The following is a 25262-nucleotide window of genomic DNA, read 5'->3' as shown; positions in this document are numbered from 1 at the left end:
ATCTTATTGGTTTCACCTTTTCAAAGAGCTGCAGACATGGCCGGGGAGTTTTCATTGGAGTTGTCCGAGACAAGGAGAGAGAGCTCTCTTGTTGGAATACTTTAAAGAAAGGGGAAAAACAACCCATCCCTCCTATGTGCTTCCAAAGGGGTCACTTGCATATTTAAGCTCCATTTATCTGCAAATATGTCTGCATGCTTGAAGTATTCTGTGCAACGACTCCCATTTATGTTTAATGAAAACTGATAGCCTATTAACTGATGGGCTATTCTTCTTTTGCAAGGTGCATATGTGTGTTCAATGCCATTTCTTTGCTAACGTACACTATTCATTTCTTCAATGTAACTTAAGTGCCACCATTATGTAGCACTATTATTCACATTAATTAGAGTAAGGGTTGAAAGCCTGATAAACAAAATGTTTATTCCTCATTGTTGCTATTGAAAGCCTTAAAAACAAACTTTGTGCGATTAAAAATCCATCTTTGGTGGCATGTGCATGCACTTCTATGGAGGTTGCAATTGTACATTGTACGCTAGATGGCAGCGCGATCCATTTTTTTCCCCTCACAGAGGGAGAAAGCCTGCAGAAATCCTCACACAAAAAGCCGGAATCCCCATGCAAATTCCTCAAATAAGTTCACATCATTTTGAATGAGCGTCATTATTAAGACATTATGTGACACCGGCTATGTAATTGTGCACAAGAAGGGACCCGGCTAATTGCCGCATGTGCCTTTTTTTTATTTTTGTTTTTTCTCCGTTCCGACATCTTTGCATGCTATGAATTTAACACACAATTGGAGCATTCTGCTCATTGCATCCTCTTGTTTCTTTGACAATACAATGTAAGTTTTATTCAGCGAGGCTGGAGCATTTACACACTGCATGTACCGCAATGCGCATGCCGAAGCTCCATACATGACGACCCTCCTATAAGCATGTCAGTTACATTTTGGAACAGAGTCTGTTTTTAAACTATATCACAACCTGAGACCACCCATTCCTTTTGCCCCCTCTTTCTTGCTTCACAACACGTTTTTTCTGCCATTCTAGCCAGGGTTTCTCTCTTACTCTCTTTTTTTTGCCCACAATAGGCGACCCATACTAATCGTGTTTCTAAGGAAATGGCATCGTGGGGTGAGCCGAGCTCAACGTAAATTGTATCTGTCAAAAATATGAACAAAAATATAATAAAATGTGGAAAAAAAAAAGAAGATGAGAGCCCCCAGTGGTGAGATGTGAACACTGCAAAAAATATCCACAATCACGCTTTGGAGGGTTTGACAAGTGGGCCGGAAATGATGAATTTGTCCACAAAAAAAATAAATAAATAACACCGAAAAAGATCGAGCATCCTTTAAAACAAAAATATCATTAAAAATGTAATCTTCTCATCCAAGAGTGTTGTTGCAAATCTTATTAATAATAAATGTTTTTCTTTTAGAATTAAAGTATTTTTATAAGAATGAAACATACCTAGCTGTATGGACATTTTTTGCAGCACGGAGAGCAAGACGGGGACTCTAACCAATGGAGTGAGAGAGAGGGCTTGGCTATAACCTCAGCCTCCCATTCCTCTCTCTCTCTCTCTCTCTCTCTCTCTCCCGTCTCCTCCTCCTCCTCTTCCTCTTCCTCCTCCTCCTCTATGCGGGGCTCTGGCCAGTCAGTCGCCTTTGATTATCAGTCTCCAGCAGCCCCTCTCTTGGCTCCTTGACATGAGCACCATATAAGGCGCAGCGATCTCCATAGAAACGTGTCAGTTTCAATAGTAGTGTCAAAGTTCACTATATACAGACATTCGCGCAGATCCCCCCGTTTCGGAAACATTGCTCTGCAGCTCCTCTTCCTTTAAAGCATTTTTGGAGCCTCTCTCTTCTTTTTCTTCTTGCATATTCTACTAGTTGTTTTTTTTTCTTCCTCCTTCTGCTGCTGCTGTGATATCTTTTCTCCGTTGCTCCAGCTGGAGGAGAGGTGAAAGTCTTGAACGGTGTGGACTCTATTCGCTCTGCGAGAAGGTGATGATGAAGATGATGATGAGCTTTATTTAAGAATACAGACGCGGCAAATCTGCAGTTTTTTGTGTGTGTGTTCGCTCCGCTGTCCGCACGGCGACTGGTGGAAAAGGAGAAAGGAATTTATCCACCGCAGCACTTTGGATCCAGCGTCTTTTCACCACAAGAAGGGTTTTTTTTTTATTTATTTAAATACTCGCTCATGTGAATTGCTTTCCTTTGTGGCTTTTTTTTCTATCAAAGTGCAGCTTTTCCCCCCAACACGTCTGGACTCGCCTTTTCCTACAAGATTGGGGATTCCTGAATGGCTCAGTGCAATTTACCTTGGAACTGGCCTCCCGATACTTGCATATCGTGATCGGGTCGTCCCCTCCAGCCGTCCCCCTCTATTTTGAATGTATCGATCCACCTCCTCCTCTATGAGATTCCGTGCACCGATTTGACTTTGCATCCATCTTGCAAAAAAACCCCTTTTTCTCCCATCCACGCTCCAGACCAGCAGCGATCATTTCGCTCTACAGCACTTTCCGTGGCCGAGATATGGCAATGGTAGTTAGCGTCTGGCGAGATCCGCAGGAAGACGTGGCCGGAGGACCTCCGAGCGGCCCCAACCCAGCAGCTCAGCCGGCGAGGGAGCAGCAGCAGGCGGCGTCGGCGGCGCCTCACACCCCGCAGACCCCCAGCCAGCCGGGACCTCCGTCCACGCCGGGCACGGCGGGGGACAAGGGCAGCCAGAACTCGGGGCAGAGCCAGCAGCACATCGAATGCGTGGTGTGCGGGGACAAGTCTAGCGGCAAACACTATGGCCAGTTCACCTGCGAGGGGTGCAAAAGTTTCTTCAAGCGGAGTGTACGCAGGAACTTAACGTACTCATGTCGCGCCAATAGGAACTGTCCCATCGACCAGCACCACCGGAACCAATGCCAGTACTGCCGCCTCAAGAAGTGCTTAAAAGTGGGCATGCGGCGGGAAGGTGAATATTTATTTTGCAACACTTGCTGCTATGTTGAAGGCAGACGGCCATGAATGTGCTGTCTCCATCCGTGATGCATGCTTCTACATGGACGGAACCATTAGAGGGTTTGAACAAAGCTCGTGTATTATATAGCTGATGTTTACATTTTGCAACAGACCCAGCAGGCCCAGTTTATGCACCTATTGCACATTATGCATATGACCCTCCACCCACCCCCATGTGTGCGTGTCAATATATGTACATAGTCCCTGCCATAATTCATAAAAACACTTGAAAATATGTGTGAATGCAACATACACACACCCCGGTCTCTCCTACGTCTCTGCCGGGCTTCATAAGCCTTACACACACTCAGTCATGGCGCTCAACTTGCCCCTTGTCTAGTTGTTTGGCTCTGCTGCACAACTTTACAAACACGTCAAGTATTTTTAGGTTAATTCATGCAAGCAGCCCCTATTTACATGAAATATATTTGTATATAGGGTGAGCTCTTGAGTTGCAGCTTTCATGTATTATTGATAGTCCAAAGCAATGCCAGGAATCTTTTTATTTCCAGGTGATGTTTTAGTGTGCATGGAATTCACGAAGAGCATAATTTAGAACAAGAATTATCAGTCTCTGTTAGAATTAGTTTGACTACTCTAACAATTGTTGCTATGGAGAAACAGCACACGTGAATATACATGTTTAAAAAAAACATGCACCACCAATATAAACTATGCAGATACGCTTTTTAACATATACGTAATTGTAGTAAACGTAGCACATTTAATTTAGAATAGTTAGATGTGTGTGTGGTGTGTTAGCGATTATTGTGTGTATGCATCCCCTCTGTAAAAATACAATTGTAAACATTGAATGCACAGCAGTTGATTATGTTTGAAATAGGCCATGTTGTGGTTTATTTTTTAGGCTGACTGCAGTGCACCCACAAAGGACACACAGCAGCTATTTGTGCATGTTACTTGTGAACAATGTTTGTCAGTCCTGGATGCACATTTCCTCTTTTTCTCTTTCTTTTTGTCAGCGGTTCAGCGAGGACGAATGCCTCCAACCCAGCCCAACCCAGGCCAGTACGCGCTGACCAACGGGGACCCTCTCAACGGCCATTGCTATCTCTCCGGATACATCTCGTTATTGCTGCGGGCTGAGCCCTACCCCACGTCCCGGTACGGGAGCCAGTGCATGCAGCCCAACAATATCATGGGCATCGAGAACATCTGCGAGCTGGCGGCTCGGTTGCTCTTCAGCGCCGTGGAGTGGGCCAGAAACATCCCTTTCTTTCCCGACCTGCAGATCACCGACCAGGTGTCCCTTCTCAGGCTGACGTGGAGCGAGTTGTTTGTTCTTAATGCCGCCCAGTGCTCCATGCCCCTGCATGTGGCCCCTCTGCTCGCCGCGGCTGGCCTGCACGCCTCGCCCATGTCCGCGGACCGCGTCGTGGCTTTCATGGACCACATCCGGATCTTCCAGGAGCAAGTGGAGAAGCTCAAGACCCTGCACGTAGACTCTGCAGAGTACAGCTGCCTCAAGGCCATCGTGCTTTTCACGTCAGGTGGGTTTACCCCCCAAAAAACACGCCGAGGGCCCATTGTACTCCTTCATGGGCCAGCCTCATGTTGTACACAAAAGAACATGGCTGTCATGCAGAGCAATGTCACAAATGGGCCTTTACGAGACGTTTGCCTTGCAGATGGGATAAATCTATCTTGTCAACAGTGTGCACTTACATGCATTTTCCTGGCAGCTGAAATCGTAGTGTGTAAAAAAAAAAAAGGGGGGGGGGGGCAAGCAAACCCTAACCCCAAATTTGATAGTTTAAGCGTGCATTCTCATTATAATTGCTCACTTTAAAGCGTGTTTTTTTTGTTTTGAAGATGATAGATGAGCGTCCATAAATGTTCAGGACACATGTCACACAAATGTGCCTGCTAAAGGGGGACACAGTCCACCAGTGCGTGACAGCTGACACGTTTCTAACCATAATAACCCTTGAGGAAGAGAAATATGTCAGAAATGGACTAATATTTCAGTACATTCAACGCATCAGATTATTGAATGTGGATTTGCGGTGATTAGTTGTTTCTAAAGCGAGGGGTGTGTTAGTATTTATAGAACACACTTGTTTTGTTTTTTTTACATTGTTCATACATTAATTGAACCATAGATGTTGAAAAACGTATTTCTTTCCTCCTCATGCGCAATTTAGATGCTATTTTAAACGCAATTTATGTAAAATATATACTGTAGAGAGAGAAGGGAAAGTTTAATCTCACACAGGCCGCATACTACTTGCAAAAGTTTCTACGTCAGTGTCACTTTGAGTGAACAAAAACACATACAATAATAAAACAGCACAGTTACTAAGATTGTACATTTACTATGATCTGACTAATTTATGATAAAAAATGTGCTATTATATAATTATGTACTACATTATGTCACAATTTAAACTTGTATTTGTGTGTATTGAGAAACATCTGTGGTGTAACTTAGTAATAACTTTGAACTTACTATGTATTTGTTTTCTAAATGATTTACTCACATTGTAATTTATATTATATTATATTATATTATATTATATTATATTATATTATATTATATTATATTATATTATATTATATTATATTATTATTAGTGTTGTATTGTGATGTACTAATAATAAATGAATTAATTAAATCTCCAGACGTGTGGGACACACATACCGTATTTAAAGTCCTTAAATAACCACAAACATGTTATTTCCCCGTCCATGGAAAAAGAAAAAAAACATTTGTACAACAATATACTCATTGAAAATATGTATATGACAGTCACCACAGTCATGATTGTATCTCCCAGCAGATTCTCCATATTTACTTGCAATGCATTGATTTTTCTTGCCTACTTTTTGGGATTTCTCCTAAATAAATCCTCAAACTAGACATGCAGCTCATTTAGTTTTAGCACTTGATAGACTTCAATATGTGTTTGTTGGGCACCAAGGCAGGTTCCTCCTGCGTGGCGTTTTGCCAGGAGCAGCGTGGATTATTTGCTTTAAATAAATAACCTCAGTGCTGTCACTATTTGATGCATAAATAATGGTGGCCGTGTTTCAACACAGTCGACTGACATCAGCTCCTTATTGACATGTACATTCAGTCTTCACTAAGCTGCATAAATGGTGGTTTGCAAGAGTGTGTAGAGGGTGGGGGAGTGCGCGCGTGTGTGCGCGCGCGCGCGCTCCCATGTCACGGTGTATTGTTGTGTTAGTGTGCATGGGACAGAGACACAGAGGTCTGATGGAGATTTTAGAAGTGTGTGAAGCTTTCCATGCAGACACATTCAGATTTATCCTCCACTATTGTTTTTTTAATCTCACCTGCATTTTATCCTACATAACTAAAATCTCAATTGGATGGAGTTAAAGCATATTGGCTGCTTTGGCGCTAAAGGGACACTCAGCCTTAATCCAGAGGGATTTGCATACATGCTTCTTTGAGCAGCCTCGCTAAGGTCACACTAAATCACCCCAAGATCTCAGGGTTGCCCTCGGGTTCACAAGGTTATTGTGTCTGGGCCACAGTGAGTTATAGCTCACAACTCACCAATAGGCTCAAAAGCACACCCCCAGCATCCTCACCCTTCCTCACCCTAGGCCCAGTGCTGAAATGACTTGTATTAGTGTAGAAAACAGGGTCAAACAAGAACCCAAAGACATGCAGTGTGTTCTAGTATTCCATGTCCAGTGGAGCTCTGTTTGCTTAGATCCAAAACACAAACCAGGCATTTCAGCAGCCCATTCTAGGACATTTTATGTCCTCTTTAAGTGACTATTGACTTTACCTCCCTCTTTCTCTTATAATAAATGTGATTGCTTCTAGCGGCCTCTGCTATAGGCTCCTTGGATTGGAAAAAAGGGGAGAAAAACGGGCCAGAGTGGTCTATGGAGAGAAGAGCGGCGAAATGACTTAACAGCTTACTGCAGAGTAATTAGGTCACATTACAAGCAGAGCAATTTCACATTCATCAGGGCCGTTTGGGCTTCCTTAAAACTTGAATCTCCTGAGTGTAGACATCAAGAGCACACCGGCATTCGGGCCTGAAACACCCACCCTCTGCATTTACACCCTCCAAACTCCCTCCTATAGTTGCTTCTGCACACTTTCCCACATCTTTTCTTATGTTACTGAAGTGCTTGCTACATTCTTGCTTATTCAGTTGCTCAAACTTACTGTGGCGCAACATGTTTGTACATTGCACCGCTTAAAGTCAACAATATGTAAAGAAGGGGTGATGCTGAATGATGACCACAAAGTGCTGTGTGCGGGACGCGTGCCAAAGCTTTCTGCGCCCATCTCATGTGGTTTCAGAGCATTTTTTTAAGGTGGACTTGTCCTGTGATATATTGGAAAAATAAAACAAATGTACAAATAACACAAATTAACTAGAAAAGATGAAAGGAGATAAACGTCAATTTATAATTTATGATGTAATACTTGAACATACATGGAAATAATTGTCTTCTGAAAATTATTTTTTGGGTTATATATTTTTCATTTGTTAACACCTTATGCGCGCTTTTCGCACCGTAGAGACCGACACAAAACAGGTCCCGGGTCAGTTTTATAGGCTCACCGATTGTCAGAGTAAAATTGCATAAACGTTTTTGTGAAATATATGTTAATTTTTCTGCTAAAACTTGGTCAATTATAATGAATTTTGCTCACGGAGAGGAATCACATGTCTGAAGGTGTCTGAAAAGCTGAAAGGCTTTGGCAACGTAATTTTAAGGGACACCAAAGTGATATACTGGATGCATACTGTTAATTAAATTAAAATGACAGTTTATACGTGGATAATGACCAGTGTGTTTTGTCCTGCAGACGCCTGCGGCCTCTCGGACGCTGCCCACATCGAGAGCCTGCAGGAGAAGTCCCAATGCGCCCTGGAGGAGTACGTGAGGAGCCAGTATCCGAACCAGCCCAGCCGCTTTGGCAAGCTCCTTCTGCGGCTGCCCTCCCTCCGCACCGTGTCCTCGTCGGTAATCGAGCAGCTCTTCTTCGTCCGCTTGGTAGGTAAAACTCCTATTGAAACCCTCATCAGGGATATGCTATTATCCGGGAGCAGCTTCAACTGGCCTTACATGTCCATCCAATGATCCTTATATGACAAAAAAGAGGAAAAGGACCAAAATTCAGCACCCATCCTCCTCTATGAAGACTATATTAAGACTTTTTCTCACAAGTTTGGAAGACTTTTGCCCCCCCCCGGTCCCCCTCCCCCTCCCCTGCAGTCTTCTGGGACTGAGATGGAATATGTACAGAAAAATATTGGAACTGGACTTTACACCTGTGTAAATCCACCCTCATCTTCAAGAACAATACTCGTCATTTTGTAAAATACTAGTCTTTATTTTCCTTTTTTGTAAAAAAAAAAAAATTACAAATAAAATGAAAAACATCGTATGCGCAGTAAGAAAAAAAGAATCAAGACTTAGCGGGAAATAATGTTTCCAAGCAATTATAAGAATTTGTCCTGTGTCTATGTACCTCTCTGTTTTGTATTTTTTCTGGTTCTAAACCAGGCTTTCTGTGATTCTATACTAATAATTTTTGATATAACCTTTTGCTTCTTATAATGAGTGCGGTATATGTTGTCGAAGCTATGTTCTCCAAGAATTAAAATTGAAGTGAGAATTTAAAAAAAAGAGAAAAACCAGGAAAAAAAATAAAGAAATTTAGACAATAAGAAACAAGTCTAATCGCTATGACAATATCACCACTGATGGTTGAACTTTTTTTTGGTTATTTTTTCCAACACAATGGACCTGCAACCACAAACTGACCCCTTCCCACCCAGCCCACCCCTCCCCAGGACATTTTTACTGAGAGGACATCTGGGGAACCCCCACACCCACCCACCCACCTTACATCCACCACCTCCCCTCCTTCGGCCATGAGTGCGATCATCAGTCAAAGAGGAGAGACATGAAAAATCAAAAAAGCACTTTTAATATATCATTTCAAATACATTTTTTGTTTGTTTCGTCTTTGAAGAAAAACATTGTTTCTTGAATTTTATTGGTTGTTGCCTTCAATTTGCTTACTCCATGATGCAGCTTTTTTTTTTTTTTGCAGAAAGGCTCGGTTGATGATGAAGTTGTGTGATGGTGACTGTACTATTAAAAGACAAATAGGCAACGATGTCTCGTTCTCAAGAATTTTCCTACACTTATTTGTTCAACAATTTGTCTTGAATGCAGCCTGGTATCGCAATGGTACACCACTACAACTAAAATACTATTGATAAAATAACATTGGTATTAAAGTACTACAAAACACATCCGAACTTTATTGGTGATTCTGCAGCTCCCTGTTTAAAAACCACAGCCTTGATCTTGCATGCTTTAATATTGACGTGGGCGTCTCTTGGCAAAAAAAAAAAAAAACACAAAAAAAAGGTTTTGGCCCTGCTGCAAAGCTGCTGTGATATGCGTGATCAATGTGGAAAATGTATTTTACAGCATGTAAGCCAGTCGATAGGGAGGTGGGAGGGGTGATGATGTTGCATTGTGTGGGAATAGAGACGAAGATGGAGTGTATGTGCGTGTACGTGTGTGTGTTGTACAAAATGCATGGGCTCCGTATAGAGGTGTGTGTGTGTGTCTCCTTATTGTGGACAAAAGACAAGGAGTCTGTCAAGACTGCATTGCAGGTCCAAGTTACAAATCGCATTGGAAAGTAGCAAAAAGCAGATTTGGTGTGGCATTTGTGACCTTTGCCTGTTAGCACCATGCAGCAGCTCCTTAACCATTGGATTTGTTGCTTATGTTTGTGACGACAGGAGGACACGTGAATGCATCACGGTGTAATGTATAAACAGTGTGTCATCTTCTTGCAATCAGAGGGAGGAGTCATCACTTTATATGTGTGCATTGGTCGTCTTATTCCACATAAGGCGTGCACATGTATGTGTTGATGCTTTCTTCATAAGCCTTATCCTCGGTTGCACCCTCACATGGACACACTGTGTGTGTGTGACGCCATCATGACCTATTGGGCGTATTAGGGGACCTGTGTGTGGCTGTGGGTGAAGCTTATTGGTGGTGTGACATTTCTGCAGGTTGGATACCTTTTAGTTTTAGCTTGTTCATTCGGGTTCGGCTTTTGGGGTGATTTATTGCATAAAAAATAGAATGTAGCCCTAAATGAATGCTCAAAAATACAGTGGCGTTATTCCTGTTGGATTGCATGTGGGACTAAATGTTTGTTTGGCCTGAAAAGAAGCTTGACAAGAGCCCATGCAGGCAGGTCGTTGTCGTTTTATGTAGCTGTGCACTAAATGGTTTGCTGGGTTATTAAACGCAGCGTACAGCTGCTTGTCTGACACATAATGTATTCTAAATCCCTCCAGAGTATAACCATCTTTTATCCTCTCGCTGAGAGCATTTTGTTGTACAATTGTTACACTACGGGCTATATAAAGCGAGCTGCAGATGAAATAGTGGCATGTGTTGCTAATTAACGTTTTTGTATGGACAAAACACACCAGGATTCGAGGAAAACGATTAAAATGTCTTTGACGTCACGCATGTGCTATATTTAAAAACACGTCAATCATCGTTACATGTTGCTATCGATACCAAAAAATGCAATTAGATCAAATAAATGTGCAGGTCCACTTTAGGCAAGTCTAGGAAGCTGTGGTTAAGAAGTGTTAATCCAGAAAAAAAGTTAACCAAGCAGTTAGCTTTGTCTGCTTTCATTCATCAAACCACAAGTGGAGGACTCCCAGCACCAGGGACTATTTGTTTGCTTTTTACGCAAGCAGCTGGGTGCGATTTCACGTTTGAGGTGAGTGTCTGAAAGAGGAACATTTATTATCCCAATATGTCAGCGCGGCGGACCCAGGACGTCTTCCTCTCCGTTATATGTCATTTCTCAGCTCACTTTTGAAGCATTTTTACACACAAGACGCAATAACCATTTTACCTTGATGGCACGAGATTACTTCCCATACTGTCTGAATAAACGTGACAACAAATACACCTTTTTTGCAAGAACAATGCCATATCAAATAGTGTGTGGCGAGATGTTGAGGACAAAAATGTCTTGAAAACATACTATTTAATCATATGTGTGGTATATTTCAGAATGTCCCTGAAGGCCACACAAAGGACCACCCCTATAAACCGTGTGCGCGTGCGTGTGTTAACGTTTGGCCAGGTTGCCACAACAACCTGGCGAGGCTTTCTTTTCAATATATTTTTTTATATATAAGGTTATTTCTTGACGAGCGTGTGTGTGCAAGCCCGTGCGTAAAAGCGCACACTCACCACCATGCAGCCTGGATGTATGCGTGTGTCTGTGTGTGCGTGCGCGCGCGCACAGAGAGAGCAGATTGCTGTGTAAGCGGATCCTTTTGTGTTGATTTAGGAAGACGTTTGCTGTATATAACGTTCAAGGCTGATAATATCATTGCCTGGCCAGATAAATAAAGCATTGGCCAAACCATCGGGTCAGCTATCGATCCGCTTTCTCTCCCCGAGAGAGGCGGAGGATAGTGGGAGAAAGGGGGAGAAAGAGAGAGAGAGAGAGAGCCCACTCATTAGCATTCCACAGCCATGGACTAAACGCTGACAACTAACAGAGATATCCAGCTTCACACCGCTGCATGCACTCCCTCTTTGTCCTCTCCCCTCCTGGCCCTTCATTTCTCTCTCTCATCACAGCCAACACTCTTTCTTTTCCTCCTCCCCTCTATCCTCTCTCTTCTCCTTTTTTGCACCAATGGGCCCCGTGCACAAGAGCCAGAACCTCCCAGAAGAAGAAAAAATGAGGAGGAGGAGAGGAATGAGAAGGAGGGGTGATGTTGTAAAAGCTGTGCAGAAGTGACAGCGCTAAGCGCAGCGGATTTAGTCAGGACAGATACAATTGTGTGTGTGACTTGACAAAATAGAAGGCGGGAGACGTTTTGAATTGAAGCTGCCATTGTGGGTTGTTTTAAAGCACTCCCACCCAAAAAAATAAATAAAAAAGAGAAGGGACTTTTAACCGGTCTGTTTACTTCAGGATTGACAACTTTGACGTCCATTGGGTGGGAAAACTGATGCGTAATAGTGCAAGTATAATCACATGTTGGATGGGTATATTGAAAGAATTATCCTGTTTAGGAATCACTAATTAGAAGCGTAAATGTATCACTTAGAACATACATAGAACACTAGAGCATACAATGTAAAACGTGTGTTATCTGTACAATTAAGATGACATGCTTATGTTGAATGAGATGACAAACTGCCCCCCTCATCCACCTATGCATTATTTGAATGTTAACAAATGCTTTACATATGTTTGCATGAGTGATACCGTAATACGTGCGGCAACAATGACAGCTGTTCATCTCACATAGTAACTTCTTTCCAAAGTTTGCACCCCCCCCCCGCCCCCCACACACACCCCGAGCCCCCACCCACACCTCCTCCTGCAGTGTCTGTCCTGCTTTGTTGCTTTTAAAATATGCATGTCTCTCCGGAATGCCAGTCACGAGTCTAAACTGTGTGTCCCAACCTCCCACATGATGAAATGACCCCCCCCCCCCCCCCTCATTCTCCCCCCTCCTTTTTCTTTAAGCGGGCTCAAAATGTCTCAATCTTGCACTCTTCATCTTCTTCTCGTTTGAGAACTATAGGGTGCTGGATACAGACCCCTTATAACAATCATAATATTATGAATAATATTAATAAAGGACAGAAAACAAGGCAAGCGGTGGATGGGTGGAGATTTCTTGCAGGAGAAAGTAAGGCTCTTTTTTTTACTCTCATTTTATTTTGTCTTCATAGTGCATGCATATGCTTGTGTGTGTGTGTGTGTGCTTTGTATGCACTCTTTGCACACACACCAATGATGCGGAGAGTGATGTGAAGTCAGATGGGATGTATAGAAAAGACTGATGTGTCCATTGACGTGCATTGCAAACACAGCAATTGTACTGTAAATGTCACTCTATGAACTTTAATAAAAACACATCAAAAACGTCTGCATGTGACGCAATAATGTTGCAGCGGAAGTGGAGCTTTTTCCACCAGCACGTGATGACGTCAATTCAAAAAACAAACACGTGACTTAATGATATCCAATGTTGAACTTCGAAAGGTTAATAGAGATGTTTACTACTATATTTTTAAGGCGTGCAACCTGTTGACGTCCAAGGAATGTCCCGTCCAAAAACACCTGAAGTTAGATATAATTGCTCATTAATTGATTGACTTCAACTGTTGCAATTAAGTCAGCATTGCAACTAATTCTCTTTGCATTATATGCAAAATATTAAATTAATTGTTTGCATGGCTAATTATATTATTTTTTATTTGGAGGAGAAATACATTTAAAACAATTTAATCTAATGTATTTTTCCAGCTAGGTGGTTTTGGTGAATTAATATGTTATGAGAGAAAAAACCCACACAGGCCTCATTCATGCTCAGCCATCTTTGTTCCAAGCCTGTGAGGCTTGTTTCAGTCACTCACTCAGGCAGAAGAATGTGTGTATAAAGATATAATCCACTGAGCCTTATTTCCTCCCTCTGGTCTCTTATCCTCGCACAATAAACGCAGGTCTTGTCTCCATCCTTTAAGTGAACACATTGAATTGCTTTTGCTTTGGATTTTTTGGGGGTTCGGGGACTCATTTTTGGGTTTATTTGGCTGTTTTTGTAGACAGTTCTTTTGTAATGTAGCTGTACTGTTTGGACAAAAGTATTTGGACAATATACAGGGTGAAGTGAAAACCTGCTGCTATAATAGCCTCCACCCTTCTGGGAAGACCTTGTGCGGGGTGTTTGAGTGAAATTTTGTCCATTTGTGAGGTCAGAGGTCATGATGATGGACTTCCATGATGGCTCGCGATGACTTTTCTAGTTTGATGACTTGGCTTGAGGTCATGTTCTTCTACAGTAATGTCACGCAAGCATGCCTTTATGAACCTTTCTTTGCACACTGGGGCAGAATTCCCACAACTCTCTATGTCCTAGTATGATGAAGACAGAAGACTCAAGGAAATCTAAAGGGTTGAACTCACTCACTCTGATGGATTAATGAATTGATTAGTTCTAAATGCAAGTAACCATCTATCTATCTATCTATCTATCTATCTATCTATCTATCTATCTATCTATCTATCTATCTATCTATCTATCTATCTATCCATCCATCCATCCATCCATCCATCCATCCATCCATCCATCCATCCATCCATCCATCCATCCATCCATCCATCCATCCATCCATCCATCCATCCATCCATCCATCCATCCATCCATCCATCCATCCATCCATCCATCCATCCATCCATCCATCCACCCACCCACCCATCCATCCATCCATCCATCCACCCAACCCATCCATCCATCCACCCACCCACCCACCCATCCATCCATCCATCCATCCATCCACCCACCCACCCATCCATCCATCCATCCATCCACCCAACCCATCCATCCATCCACCCACCCACCCACCCATCCATCCATCCATCCATCCACCCACCCACCCATCCATCCATCCATCCATAGTCGCTGTCTGTTGGTTCAGAGTGAAGTGATGCTGTGAAGTGTAGTTTACCACAGGGAGCCTCATACTTGGCAGTGTTAAGTTTTCCCACCATGTCCTTTTTAGTCCACCCTCTTTTTCCCATCACTCAGCATCATCCATCAACATTTGCGTTGCTGTATGAGCGATGGCACATCAGTATTCTACATCATCAACAATGGGATGCACGGGTTGTTTTTTCTTTCTTTTTTTTTTAACTGTACTAAAAGCTGAATTGTCTGTAGAAACTATAAATCATTGTACCGTGGTGACGTCTGAGGTGATCTTCTTTTGATTAGTTTGTGCCCTCTAGTTTTATTTAAAGCTCTGTAGCTCTCCATTCACAGTGCTCAGAGCGCTCCACAGTGGACCTGTCTCCCCATGGTTGCGCACTCCTTTGTGGCCCCCACATACCGCCGCTATGACTATAGAACACCCCCTCCTCCTCATCTCTCTTAAAGAAGCTCTAATCTGAGCCCAGTAGTGAAAATGTGGCCGCGTGTGTTGTGTGTGGAAGAAGAAGAGTGAGTGGGGGTCGGGAGGAAAAAAAAGGGGGTGAGAGTAGAAAGGAAGATGAAGAGGAGGAGGAGGAGGGTAGTAGCACGGAGTGGTCCTGTCCCTCTGCTGAGTGACACGACCCCTCTCCTCTCTTCAAAGGCCAAGCACAGATCCACGCATGCGCATCTCATTTGAATGGAGAGTGCTCGGTGGTATTTCCCCACATAGAAATAAATGCAGCAATATTGGATTCAGGTGGGCATTCAATGGTCTCCATTTCTGTGCATCCACAGTTATATTTGGTCCAACACCCCCCACTTCACTCCACGCCACTCATGCACACCCCACCACCACGTCGTCCAAATTCATTTGCATCAACTGATGATATCAGTAATGAATAGCTGGCACTGTGTGATGCAGTTTGGGGGGTGTGTGGTGGTGGTGGTGGAGGTCTTTGGATAGAAGTGGACCAGAGTGGACACGGCCCTGAAAGGTCAGCCGTCCATTCATGTCATGGTGACATGGGGGCTGTGATGGAACAGAAGTGTGGTTATTATTTGGAAGATAGAGAATCTGGACCATAAAGCTTGTCATGTTAGAATAATAATCAAATAAAAGTGCTGCCACATCTTCAAAGAGTCATTTTGGGTCCAGCGGTACCGCCTGCAGAACCACAAATTGAAGGTGTCCCACCCACATAGGTATTTTATTGTATTACTGATACTTATTTACTTATTTTCTACGTACAAAATTAATTGGTAACAATAGTAAATTAAAAGGATTTTGGTGTGTGTTTTTAATGTGCAAAATATAATAATAAGATTGAACAATCACCAGTACCCACAGGAAAAGTTTTGTTTTGTTTGAACGATAATTATTATTGTATTCAATCATCTAATGCATTCTCCTGTTATACAAAACACACACTTTTATCCCTCAAATCAGTCGAGTCACACTTTCAATATACGGATGACTAAAACTGTAAAACGTATAAGTACGATTTAAAAAAGGGGCACTAAATTGTTGCTTGGCAGGATGATGAATACATCTACTGACATTATGATTTATACATGACTGCAAGTATCAGTAGTAATATTTCTTTGTACTTAATGCATTTATTTATACACCTAAAGTTTCGTTTAACAATGATTTTTATCTTACCTTCTCATGAAAGTAATCATGTAAAAAAAATCTCGATATAATAATTGCTGTGTAGTTTGTCCTGTTAGTAAACTGAATGATACATAGTATACATGTCATCTATGTAGTTATTGATAATAAGGGACCACTTCATTAGGTACACCTGAGATCTGATACAAGAGCTGTATGAAAAATTCTACCTTTACAAAAGTAATAGTTCCTAGTTTTTACTGACTCAGCCAGAGAGGTCTTGCATTAGGTACTGCATTTTGACAGCTGTTAATGTCATGTACAATGACTTGTGTTCATGTATTTGTATTTATAGTGTAACTTTTGTGAAACTTACGGTTTTGCAGTGGATCTTCTTACCTAATGTGGCCAACAATGGATAAGCAAATAAGTTGAATAGTGACATCATCGATTTCCACAGTCAAAGCTGTTCCAATTGCAGATAGACTATACACCGACCGCGCGCACACGCACACACACGCACACACACTGATGCAAACCCGAATGCTCTAAAGTAACTTGAACTAACCTTTACGGTTCAGCCACACAGGCGTCTTTGAAAGCTGCAAAGCAAGGAAAGGCAGCATTTCTCCTTCTTTCTTTCTTTGCTTTTTGCTGTCAGTGAGCCCCTCCTTGCAGGCTGACATTGTTGCTACCTTTGTTTGCTAGATGGCGCCCTGCCTTAGGGGACCCTCTCTGACACTGGAGCCGCGCAGCACAGCTCTCGTCTCTGCATGGACCTTCCCTTCTTTCTTTTTTGAATCCTTTTTATTTTTAATGCATCTGAACGTGAATGCTGGGAACCTGTACAGGATTTTATTCACACTTTTTTGTATTTTGTAAAAATTGCTTTAGTGCAAAGACACAAATAAAAATAGCGATGTGATTGATTTTAATGTGAACTGCTGGATTTCCTTGTTTGTTCTTTTAAAAATATTTTACAATTTCAACTCATCGTACGTTAATTACGTAATAAAATTTAAACGGGTGTTATTTTTTTTAAATAAACGGAAGCCTATTCATGTGCGACAGGTAGATTTCCACATGGGAAAATCTACTAATGTGACTGCAATTCTAAACAATCTTACGCATGTACTAATATGTTTAATGTCTGTTCAAGCGACATTCAATATTTCATTCCCCTTTTTAATGAACGAATAATCATTAAATGTGCAACAACAGTGTATTTGTGACTCGGTTTGTTTAAATGTCCTCCCCCCACCTCCACACACAGAAAATACAAATACACTGCAACACTTTCACTAAATAGCACCTTGTCGGTGTGTGACGTTGATGGATGTGTTGGAGACTTCCAGAACCTTCTAAAGCTCTGTTTAAAAAAAATAAATAATAAAAAAAAACCCACGGCAAACAGATTAGGTGCAAGGAGCAGGCTTTGATAAAGAAACGTATATTTCTGTGGAAAGCGATGCAATAAAAGAAATCATTTTTGTATTTTATATTGAATGCCTGCTGTGCACAACACCACGTGCACTCACACAAATAGATATACATATTTCTTTCAAAATATATATGCTTTTAAGAAGACCATCATGCTGCGTTTTGCATTGTTAGTATTGAATTGCTATTTATAACATTAACATTAACATTATTTATAACATTATATTCATTAATATCATTTAACTGCACTGCATCGTACTGGCCAAAATGTTACAAATAGCTTTGAATACGATGCAGTGCATTTTTACACAACCTTAATAGACATAATCAAAAGTAACAATACATAAATAAATACATTTAGTATGATCGATATGCGCAGGTGTACCTAATGACGTGTCCATTGCATTGCACATGTCTCAGTGTGCTGTGCATTCTTGGACAATGTGGTCATCTCAAGAGAAACCTAGTGTGTTTTTATGAGGGTGACATTGTCTTTAGCTTGTGGTTTAAAAGTTCTATAATGATTCCCAACTGGAAGCCATCAGCTATGTTCCATCATATTCCCTTTTCCCTCTTTTACAAGAGCAGACATGCAGAGCCAGAGAAGAAATGTCTTCTCATGTGGCTCGCCAATGTGGGCTGTGAATGTTTTTTGGCTTCCTCCTCTCCTGTGGTGTCATAGTCTCAAATGAAGACGTTCAAATCTCCATGAAAGTGTTATTATTATAAGGCAAATGAAGCTTTGTGGGTTTTTGGAGTTTGCATGCTTAATTTGGTAATTGAGCGTAATGATATGTTGGGAAATACGTGTTTGATTATTAGAGAAAGCTATGACTTTTTATGGTAAAATAAAATAAAAACACCTGCAGACAACATTTCATCATATATTTGCTTTATTTTGGGACTTTCACCTTCTTCTCTTCCTTTAATTGTGTGGTCCAGCAGGTTGTCTTGCAGCTTGCACCACCTGCAGTCACCCACAGGACCCAAACCCAGTCGAAAGGCATGCCTCACTCTCCCAAAGAACAACCTTTTCTTGACTATTTACATTATTTATATATTGTTTTTTAATACTGAATAAGCCTTCATCTGACACAGAATGCCCCGCAGGCTGCGGGCAGGTTCATTTCAGGTGGAATAATGCATGTGTGATAGTCACAATTGCACAAAAAACACCAAAAAAAGCAGTAGTTTCTTTGTCTTAATGTTCTTTGTGTGCATCTCTGCCATCAGTGTCATTCCAGAGCTTATTAAAGTATTTAATAGCATTCCAACCTATATCTTCTCTAATTCAATCCATTTTGACACCCCTTTCTTTCCCTCCTCTTAATCGAATTTGCCACATTTAAGCTGCCTGCTGCAGCGTGGATTTGGGAGCTCATAAAGCAGCCATTTGGGCTCTATATATCCTCGCGGAGTGACGGGGACTACTGAGGTTTGTCGTCATTCCTTAAGTAGAAAACAAGCTATTCCTCAGCCACAGTGGGATTTGAACGAATTAGAATATCTCACTGCGCTGCTGTGATAAAAAAAAAAGGTAGAGGAGGATTGCTGAAGTAACTTGCTGTCTGTCAGCGTGCTTAGCAGCGCACTGATATGGACGCTGGCTGCATAGCCTCATCTCTCGGGCTTTTAATTAACAAGCTGTCTAAAAGCTGCACAGCTCCATCAAACAGCAGGAGCACCCATGCATCTCAAATCTTCCTCAGAACCATCATGGCATCAATATATTATTATTGTTTTATTGTAGCATTATTTTTAAAATATTTTTAAGGAACACGAGGACGTTCAAGTTCAAATGCTACTGAAAGTGCAGCTTGGTTCTGTGCGTAAAATACGCATATGCGTAAATTGATTACATATGTCAGTCTGGGTTATGCACGTGACAATAACGCAAAGGCACATCCGACATGTGTAGTCCTTAACACACAATATGCACTGTATTTTTTGTATTCTATGAAATATCCTTTATTGTATGCCACAGTGCGCAACGGGGACAAAATGGAGATTTTGAAGGATGCATTAAATGCAATATTTATGTGTGGATATTATTATGCTGCACGAGGAAGTGGACGAAACCAGGCCCTTCCTGCATTTACAGAGTAAAGAGCAGCTTTCTTTCTTTCGCTCGCTCTCTCTCTCTCTTTTTGTGCATCTTTCCACTTGGTTGTGATGTGTAGTCCCCACACACAGGGGTAATGTGATAGCAAGGCGAGGTCAAGAAGGAGGGTGACGCTGTCCATGGTGCTGCGACCACCAGCCTGGATGTTCTCATCACATTAGACACAGGACAAGTTTGAAATCGATGCCTGCAGGCCGCCAGCAGAGTCGGAGTTAAAGTCACTAACAAGCCCCCTTTGACAGGTCAACACCTACACTGCGAACACACACACACACACACACTGGTCACATAATATGAAGGCTGTATAAGGGAATACACAGGATGGCTTTTTACGTGCTTTTATAAAGTTATTTCTCTCTCTTACTTGAAGTTGTGTGATTTATTTTTTGACCATCTACATTTTGTTAGACACACACGTTGAGCTGCTGTTAGAAAAACACACCGGCACACGTTTTACTGTTTAATAATGAAATGAAAAAATAGTGTTTATTTTATATATATTTTTAAAGGGGTTGCACATTGTTGCTTGCATTAAAAATGTCACGTTTTTCATGACAGATTTCATGAACCAAATATCCCCTCCACAAAACAAACCCATAATCACAGTAACTTCATATTTATGTTAATTAGTATTAACTTAGTTTGCTACACATTCTGTCAGAACATGATATTAGGTTTTATTTAAAAAAAACAAACATACAGTCCCATAATTATATGTATTATTTTCCAAATATACATACACATGTGACCAAATTATATTAAAAATGTTTCAGACATGCAACACATGACAGGATGCAGCTCTTAAATGCAAATCCAGCCACTTTAACGTGCTATATGAAACACACTGGGCACACAATTAGGTACACGTGCACCAACACATGGGGGGGGAAACAACTTTTACAAAGCCAATAATGCTAAGTTGAATTAACTGTACAATAGGAACGTTGCTAAATGAATACCTACATGTCTGACAGTGTCAATCAAAGTTAAGCATCGTATTAGACTGTGCAGGTGTACCTAATGTAGTGTCTAAACAAGACACACGTTGTACACGCCTTCCCAGCTGTCTTTATAGTGCAGAATGCGAGGCCCACATACACCGAAGTGTGTCTCGTGCAGGTACGTCATTATAGTGAAGGTACTGTTACTTTGCATCGGTTGGAGCAAGAGTGAATAAATAAGTTGAGGGGGTCCACACTGATTAGACATTCTGCCAATCTGTCACCGCCTGACAGCTTTTGCTGCGGGGATAAACAGCAATAAAGTGTAGTTGGCTGGACACACACACGCACACACACACACGCACGCACGCACGCACACACATACACGCCAATCATCAGCCCTGTCTCCGTCCTTCCTCCCCTTTTAATCCTCCCTGCTGACTCAGGTGACAAACACAATGAGAGACATTAGAATAGCTGATAGAGGAAGAGATGGGAGCAAAGTCTAAATCGCCAGGAGGGGGTGTGAGGGGTGACACCGTGGGTGACTGTGGGGTGTGAGGCAGGCTGCGGGCCCTTTAATAACACACAAGTATATTAACTCGCTTAACCATGGAGATTCCAAGGCGCCGAGCACTAAAAAGAAGCATGAAATGCGCATCCAAACACACACCTGCCCACGGCCCCACCCACACGCAGACACACACACACGCACATTCACATCCACACGCCTGTCTGTCTGGCAATAAGTTGCTTTAAAGCTTCATCTCTTCATGGCCAGCATGTGATGAAGATGAAGGTGAAGAAAGGTTGCCTCCCCCCTCTCTTCTCTAATAAGAACTTCTTCTCCTGAGCCCACGCTGCCCACGCACCGCCGTGTTTATCCTCGGAGGGCTGCGTGCACATGATGAAAGCCATCTATAATGTGTGATTTCATATATTATTGCCTTATTTCGACTTGTTTGTTTGTTTTTAACCCAAAAGTGCGCAGAGTGGACGCTGCAGGGTGGTAATAATGAAGTCATAAAGTGATATTTATTTCCTAAAAAAAAAAAAAGGAATCACTGCTCTCCACAGAGTATTTGTTGAGTTTTCTAAATAACACCCATTTAGATTATTTACTTTAACGTGCTTTGCAATTGTTTGAACGCGTGTGAATGTTTTAGACTGAAATATCGAAAGTAATCAACGGGACAGTTAGATTTTAAACATTGTGAGATGAAATACAATCGCTTTTATTTCTTTGAATTATTTTTTTCTCCCCCGTGGAACCATCCAAATAATCGATAGGTCCGTGGCACTATTGATTTAAGGTGGATTGGATGTGACTAATTCCTGGAAGGAGTTCATTATTTCGTTTCCTTTATCATCAGAACAATATGATTTCGACTACAGTCGATTTATGGTATATGTGTATTCATGTTTTCACTACGTTGGTCTTGCTAGTCACTCTCACATAAAGTGTTTTTCCGGCCATATATTCAAGAAAGTAACAAAACACTTTTGACAACAAAATGTTATTTTTTTTACCTACTTAAAAAAATATATGTATAAAAGGATTCAGTATATATTTCGATGAATCTCCTATAATATTATGATGTGTATTTTTTCAGATATACTGGGAAAGCGTCCTCATATGATGAAGACAATCTATTAGGTAACTGTACTTTTTTTGTTTTTGTTTATTTTTATTATTATTATTATTATTTTTTTAGCACAACGGCCTAGTGGTTGGCATGTTGGTCGCACAGTCAGGACACCGAGGGTTCGAATCTCCGTGAAAACATCCCTGTGTGGAGTTTGCATGTTTTTTTTTTTTCCTCCGGGTAGTCCGGCTTCCTCCCACATTCCAAAAACATGCATTTAGGCTCGTTGGAGACTCGAAACTTCCATAAGTGTCAATAGTTGTCACATAATCGTATATTATAATAATAATAATAATAGCATAATAGCGTAATTACAGCCAGCTGGGATAGGCTCCAGCTCCATCAATATGTATAGAAAATGGATGGATGGACGTTTTTTCGCTTTATGCGTTATTTTTTCTCTTAAAATGCGTGTGACGGCTACATTTTAAGTGATCATTTCTTGTGTCGCATTGCCTAGTGTATTTTATTTTATTAATATTTATTTCTAATACAGCCAAAGGTTGAATAAGATGCGTTATAAATGTTTTTTATTTATTTAACTGCATGCATTTAACTGTGAAGTGTAAATGGGAGAAGATGAATTAAAGAAATCCTTTCAAAAAACACGTGACTAATAAATAAACTAGTAAAAGTGAATAAATAAAAAAGCTCGGATGGAATAAGAAATGTTGGTGTGCGTTCTTTCTGTGTATTTAGACATAGAACGTGTTTGCATAGAGAAATTGTACTCTTATCATGAAATCCAGCATTTATTTAAAAATGGTAAATTGCAGCAGCACTTTTAAATGAACATCCAAAATTAATGTGATCATTTTCTGAAGCGATGATGTTAATAAGAACGATTGTCACCACTAAAGTGACCAACGGGGGGGAAAAACATGGACATAAATCTTAAAAGTCTTTCTTCAGATGTATTTTTTCTTTTCCCGCATGCCGGAGTATCAGAGGAGGTGTAATTGAGGGGGCGGTGAGGGGCGAGATGCTGAAAGCTGCTATTAAAGCCAAATGGACTCAACAACACTGGCAACCAACAGCTGTCCCATAATATGCAGCATTACATGCACACACGTGCACTGTGCAAGTGTAACACGCACGCACATACGCACTGCAAGTCTTGCAGAAAAACTTCGGCTGTGCTCGTGCATATTTATTACTGTGATACGTGCAAACTTTCTAGTGTGCGTTCTCCCCCCAAAAAAGACATGAAGTATATATTTAAATAAAAAGAATGACACCTATTATAAATCAAAGGTGCATGCTGGAGCCAAGAGCCACTTGGAGCAACACCTGTGCGCTCTTTCTTCCATCCTTGCAGCTGCAGTGATTCCTTATTAGAATATGGAAGAGTTGTTTCTATTGGATTAAATGGCTTCTCTTGCCAGTCAATGAATATGTAATGAGCTTGAGCCAACGCGGGTACCATACACACAAGCTGCAAGCTATATTTCCAAATAAAAATATAAGTATATACATTGAATGGCTTAAGTGCATATAGATGAGAGAGTGATGATCATGTGCATTTGCATGTTTGAACTGCTTTGGAAATATTGCTTGTGATAAGCCGTGGATTGAATTGATAGGAGACAGGAGGGAGGAGAGAAGAAAGAGAGTTCCTCCACTCATGCTTGTTAAAGATATTTTCTCTTAGTAGAGCCGATAAAACATTGATTGTTGCAGTTAGTTGACCCGTAAAATTTGGGGGTTACTTTTCTCCTGAGCGCTGAGCATATCATTATGCAAATAGTGATGTGACAGTGATCCGCTGGAGTGTGTGTGTGTGTGTGTGTGTGTGTGTGTGTGTCAGAGGGGTGACATTCCTTTGGCGGGAGTTCATCTTTCGAGGGGCACATCTTGCACACGCACACACAAAGTGCAGTGCAGGCAAGCGTGACAACAACTCTTTCAAGGATTGAAAAAAATTGAAATATCAAACATTAAAGCAAACTTTTACATGTCAAGGAGCAGCCCACTCATACACAGGGTTTGCGTGCGTGTGTGTGCGTGTGTGTGAGAGAGAGAGAGAGAGAGAGAGAGCGACAAGAGTGAAACACAGGCCTGCAGAGGGAAAAGAAACCTAAAGGAGTCACACGTGAGTATCAAATGAGGCAACATTTCAATACAGGCGTGGATTAGGAACCTGACAACTTGATGTGCTAATAAATGAAGCCAAATTGTGGCACGTCTAAAGTGCATTTCTACAGTATATCGTCAGGACATTTGCGTGTGTGCTCCCGAGTGAATTCTCACTTGCACTGAAGTTCCTGGAAAACATTTGATAAGATTTACTGAGGGCTCAGAGTTGGACTCAGAACAAATGATTCAGCCGGACAGACAACTTTAAGGGACTCACGTTGCTCCGTTTCAGGACCAAAGCTTGAATAAAAAAACACTTTGTTCTTTTTTTGTAGCATCTTTTAAAAGGTTACTTTTTTAATGTACCTGTTCACCTGTTACCATTTTGTGTTGCATGTCAAACCTTTAATATGCTTAACTTTTGTGTTTGCATAAATTCTTCAATTTTGAGGAACATTCGGGAATTTTGACTGTTTAGTAACGTTATAAACAAACATAAAAAAACAATAGCACATGATTAAAACTTCCCATTGACTTTTTGTTTACATATTTATGTTTGCTACTTCAAACATTCAATTGATTTGCTGCAAGAAAGATAAAATAAATATAATGCTTCACTTCGCTATACATAGAAAATACATGAGAAAATGTAATGTGAAAAAAAACAGTTTATTGACATTTGATTGTTTTTTTAATCATATTTATTAACATTGTCATAAAAGGAATCATTGTGTAGAACAAACAAACTTATTGACAAATCCAAACGTATTTAGAGGCAAATAAGATATTTAAGCTTTTAATAAAGAAAATTAAAATGATAAAAGTGAAAGAAGGTTCCCCCCCCCAACCCCCACTATTTCCCCCCCAAAA

General features: G+C 41.1%; 2 protein-coding genes across 4 annotated transcripts in view; one reads left to right on the top strand and one right to left on the bottom strand.

Moving 5' to 3' along the window:
- The window catches only part of LOC129179360 (uncharacterized), a 33710-nt gene extending 30827 nt beyond the window's left edge, over nt 1–2883 (bottom strand). For both annotated transcript variants that reach the window (XM_054772508.1, XM_054772509.1), the window contains exon 1: nt 17–2883. In XM_054772508.1, the coding sequence (XP_054628483.1) occupies nt 17–127 (111 nt within the window). In that variant the 5' untranslated portion in view covers nt 128–2883. The remainder of the gene's footprint in view (nt 1–16) is intronic.
- nr2f1a (nuclear receptor subfamily 2, group F, member 1a) lies at nt 1661–18419 on the top strand. Of its 2 annotated transcripts, XR_008569947.1 has the most exons (4): nt 1661–2987; nt 4018–4545; nt 7856–12770; nt 16876–18419. XR_008569947.1 is itself a non-coding variant. In XM_054772507.1 (3 exons), the coding sequence occupies exons 1-3, from the start codon at nt 2555–2557 to the stop codon at nt 8128–8130; spliced, it is 1236 nt and encodes a 411-aa protein (XP_054628482.1). In that variant the 5' UTR covers nt 1661–2554; the 3' UTR covers nt 8131–14308. The 2 variants fall into 2 exon arrangements, 1 of the variants encoding a protein (XP_054628482.1); XM_054772507.1 differs by lacking the exon at nt 16876–18419 and having other exon boundaries at nt 7856–14308.
- The last annotated feature ends 6843 nt before the right edge of the window (nt 18420–25262 follow it).

The sequence above is a fragment of the Dunckerocampus dactyliophorus genome, chromosome 4 (genome assembly GCF_027744805.1).
Source record: "Dunckerocampus dactyliophorus isolate RoL2022-P2 chromosome 4, RoL_Ddac_1.1, whole genome shotgun sequence".
Lineage (NCBI taxonomy): Eukaryota > Metazoa > Chordata > Actinopteri > Syngnathiformes > Syngnathidae > Dunckerocampus > Dunckerocampus dactyliophorus.
The sequence above is the reverse complement of the archived record's forward strand: the minus strand, read 5'-3'. Positions and strand labels throughout refer to the sequence as shown.

Coding starts and splice junctions, on each gene's coding strand:
- nr2f1a (XM_054772507.1), top strand. CDS start 2,555: ATGGCAATGGTAGTTAGCGTCTGGCGAGATCCGCAGGAAGACGTGGCC. Junction 2,988..4,017: donor AGTGGGCATGCGGCGGGAAG/GTGAATATTTAT, acceptor TCTTTTTGTCAG/CGGTTCAGCGAGGACGAATG. Junction 4,546..7,855: donor CATCGTGCTTTTCACGTCAG/GTGGGTTTACCC, acceptor TTTGTCCTGCAG/ACGCCTGCGGCCTCTCGGAC.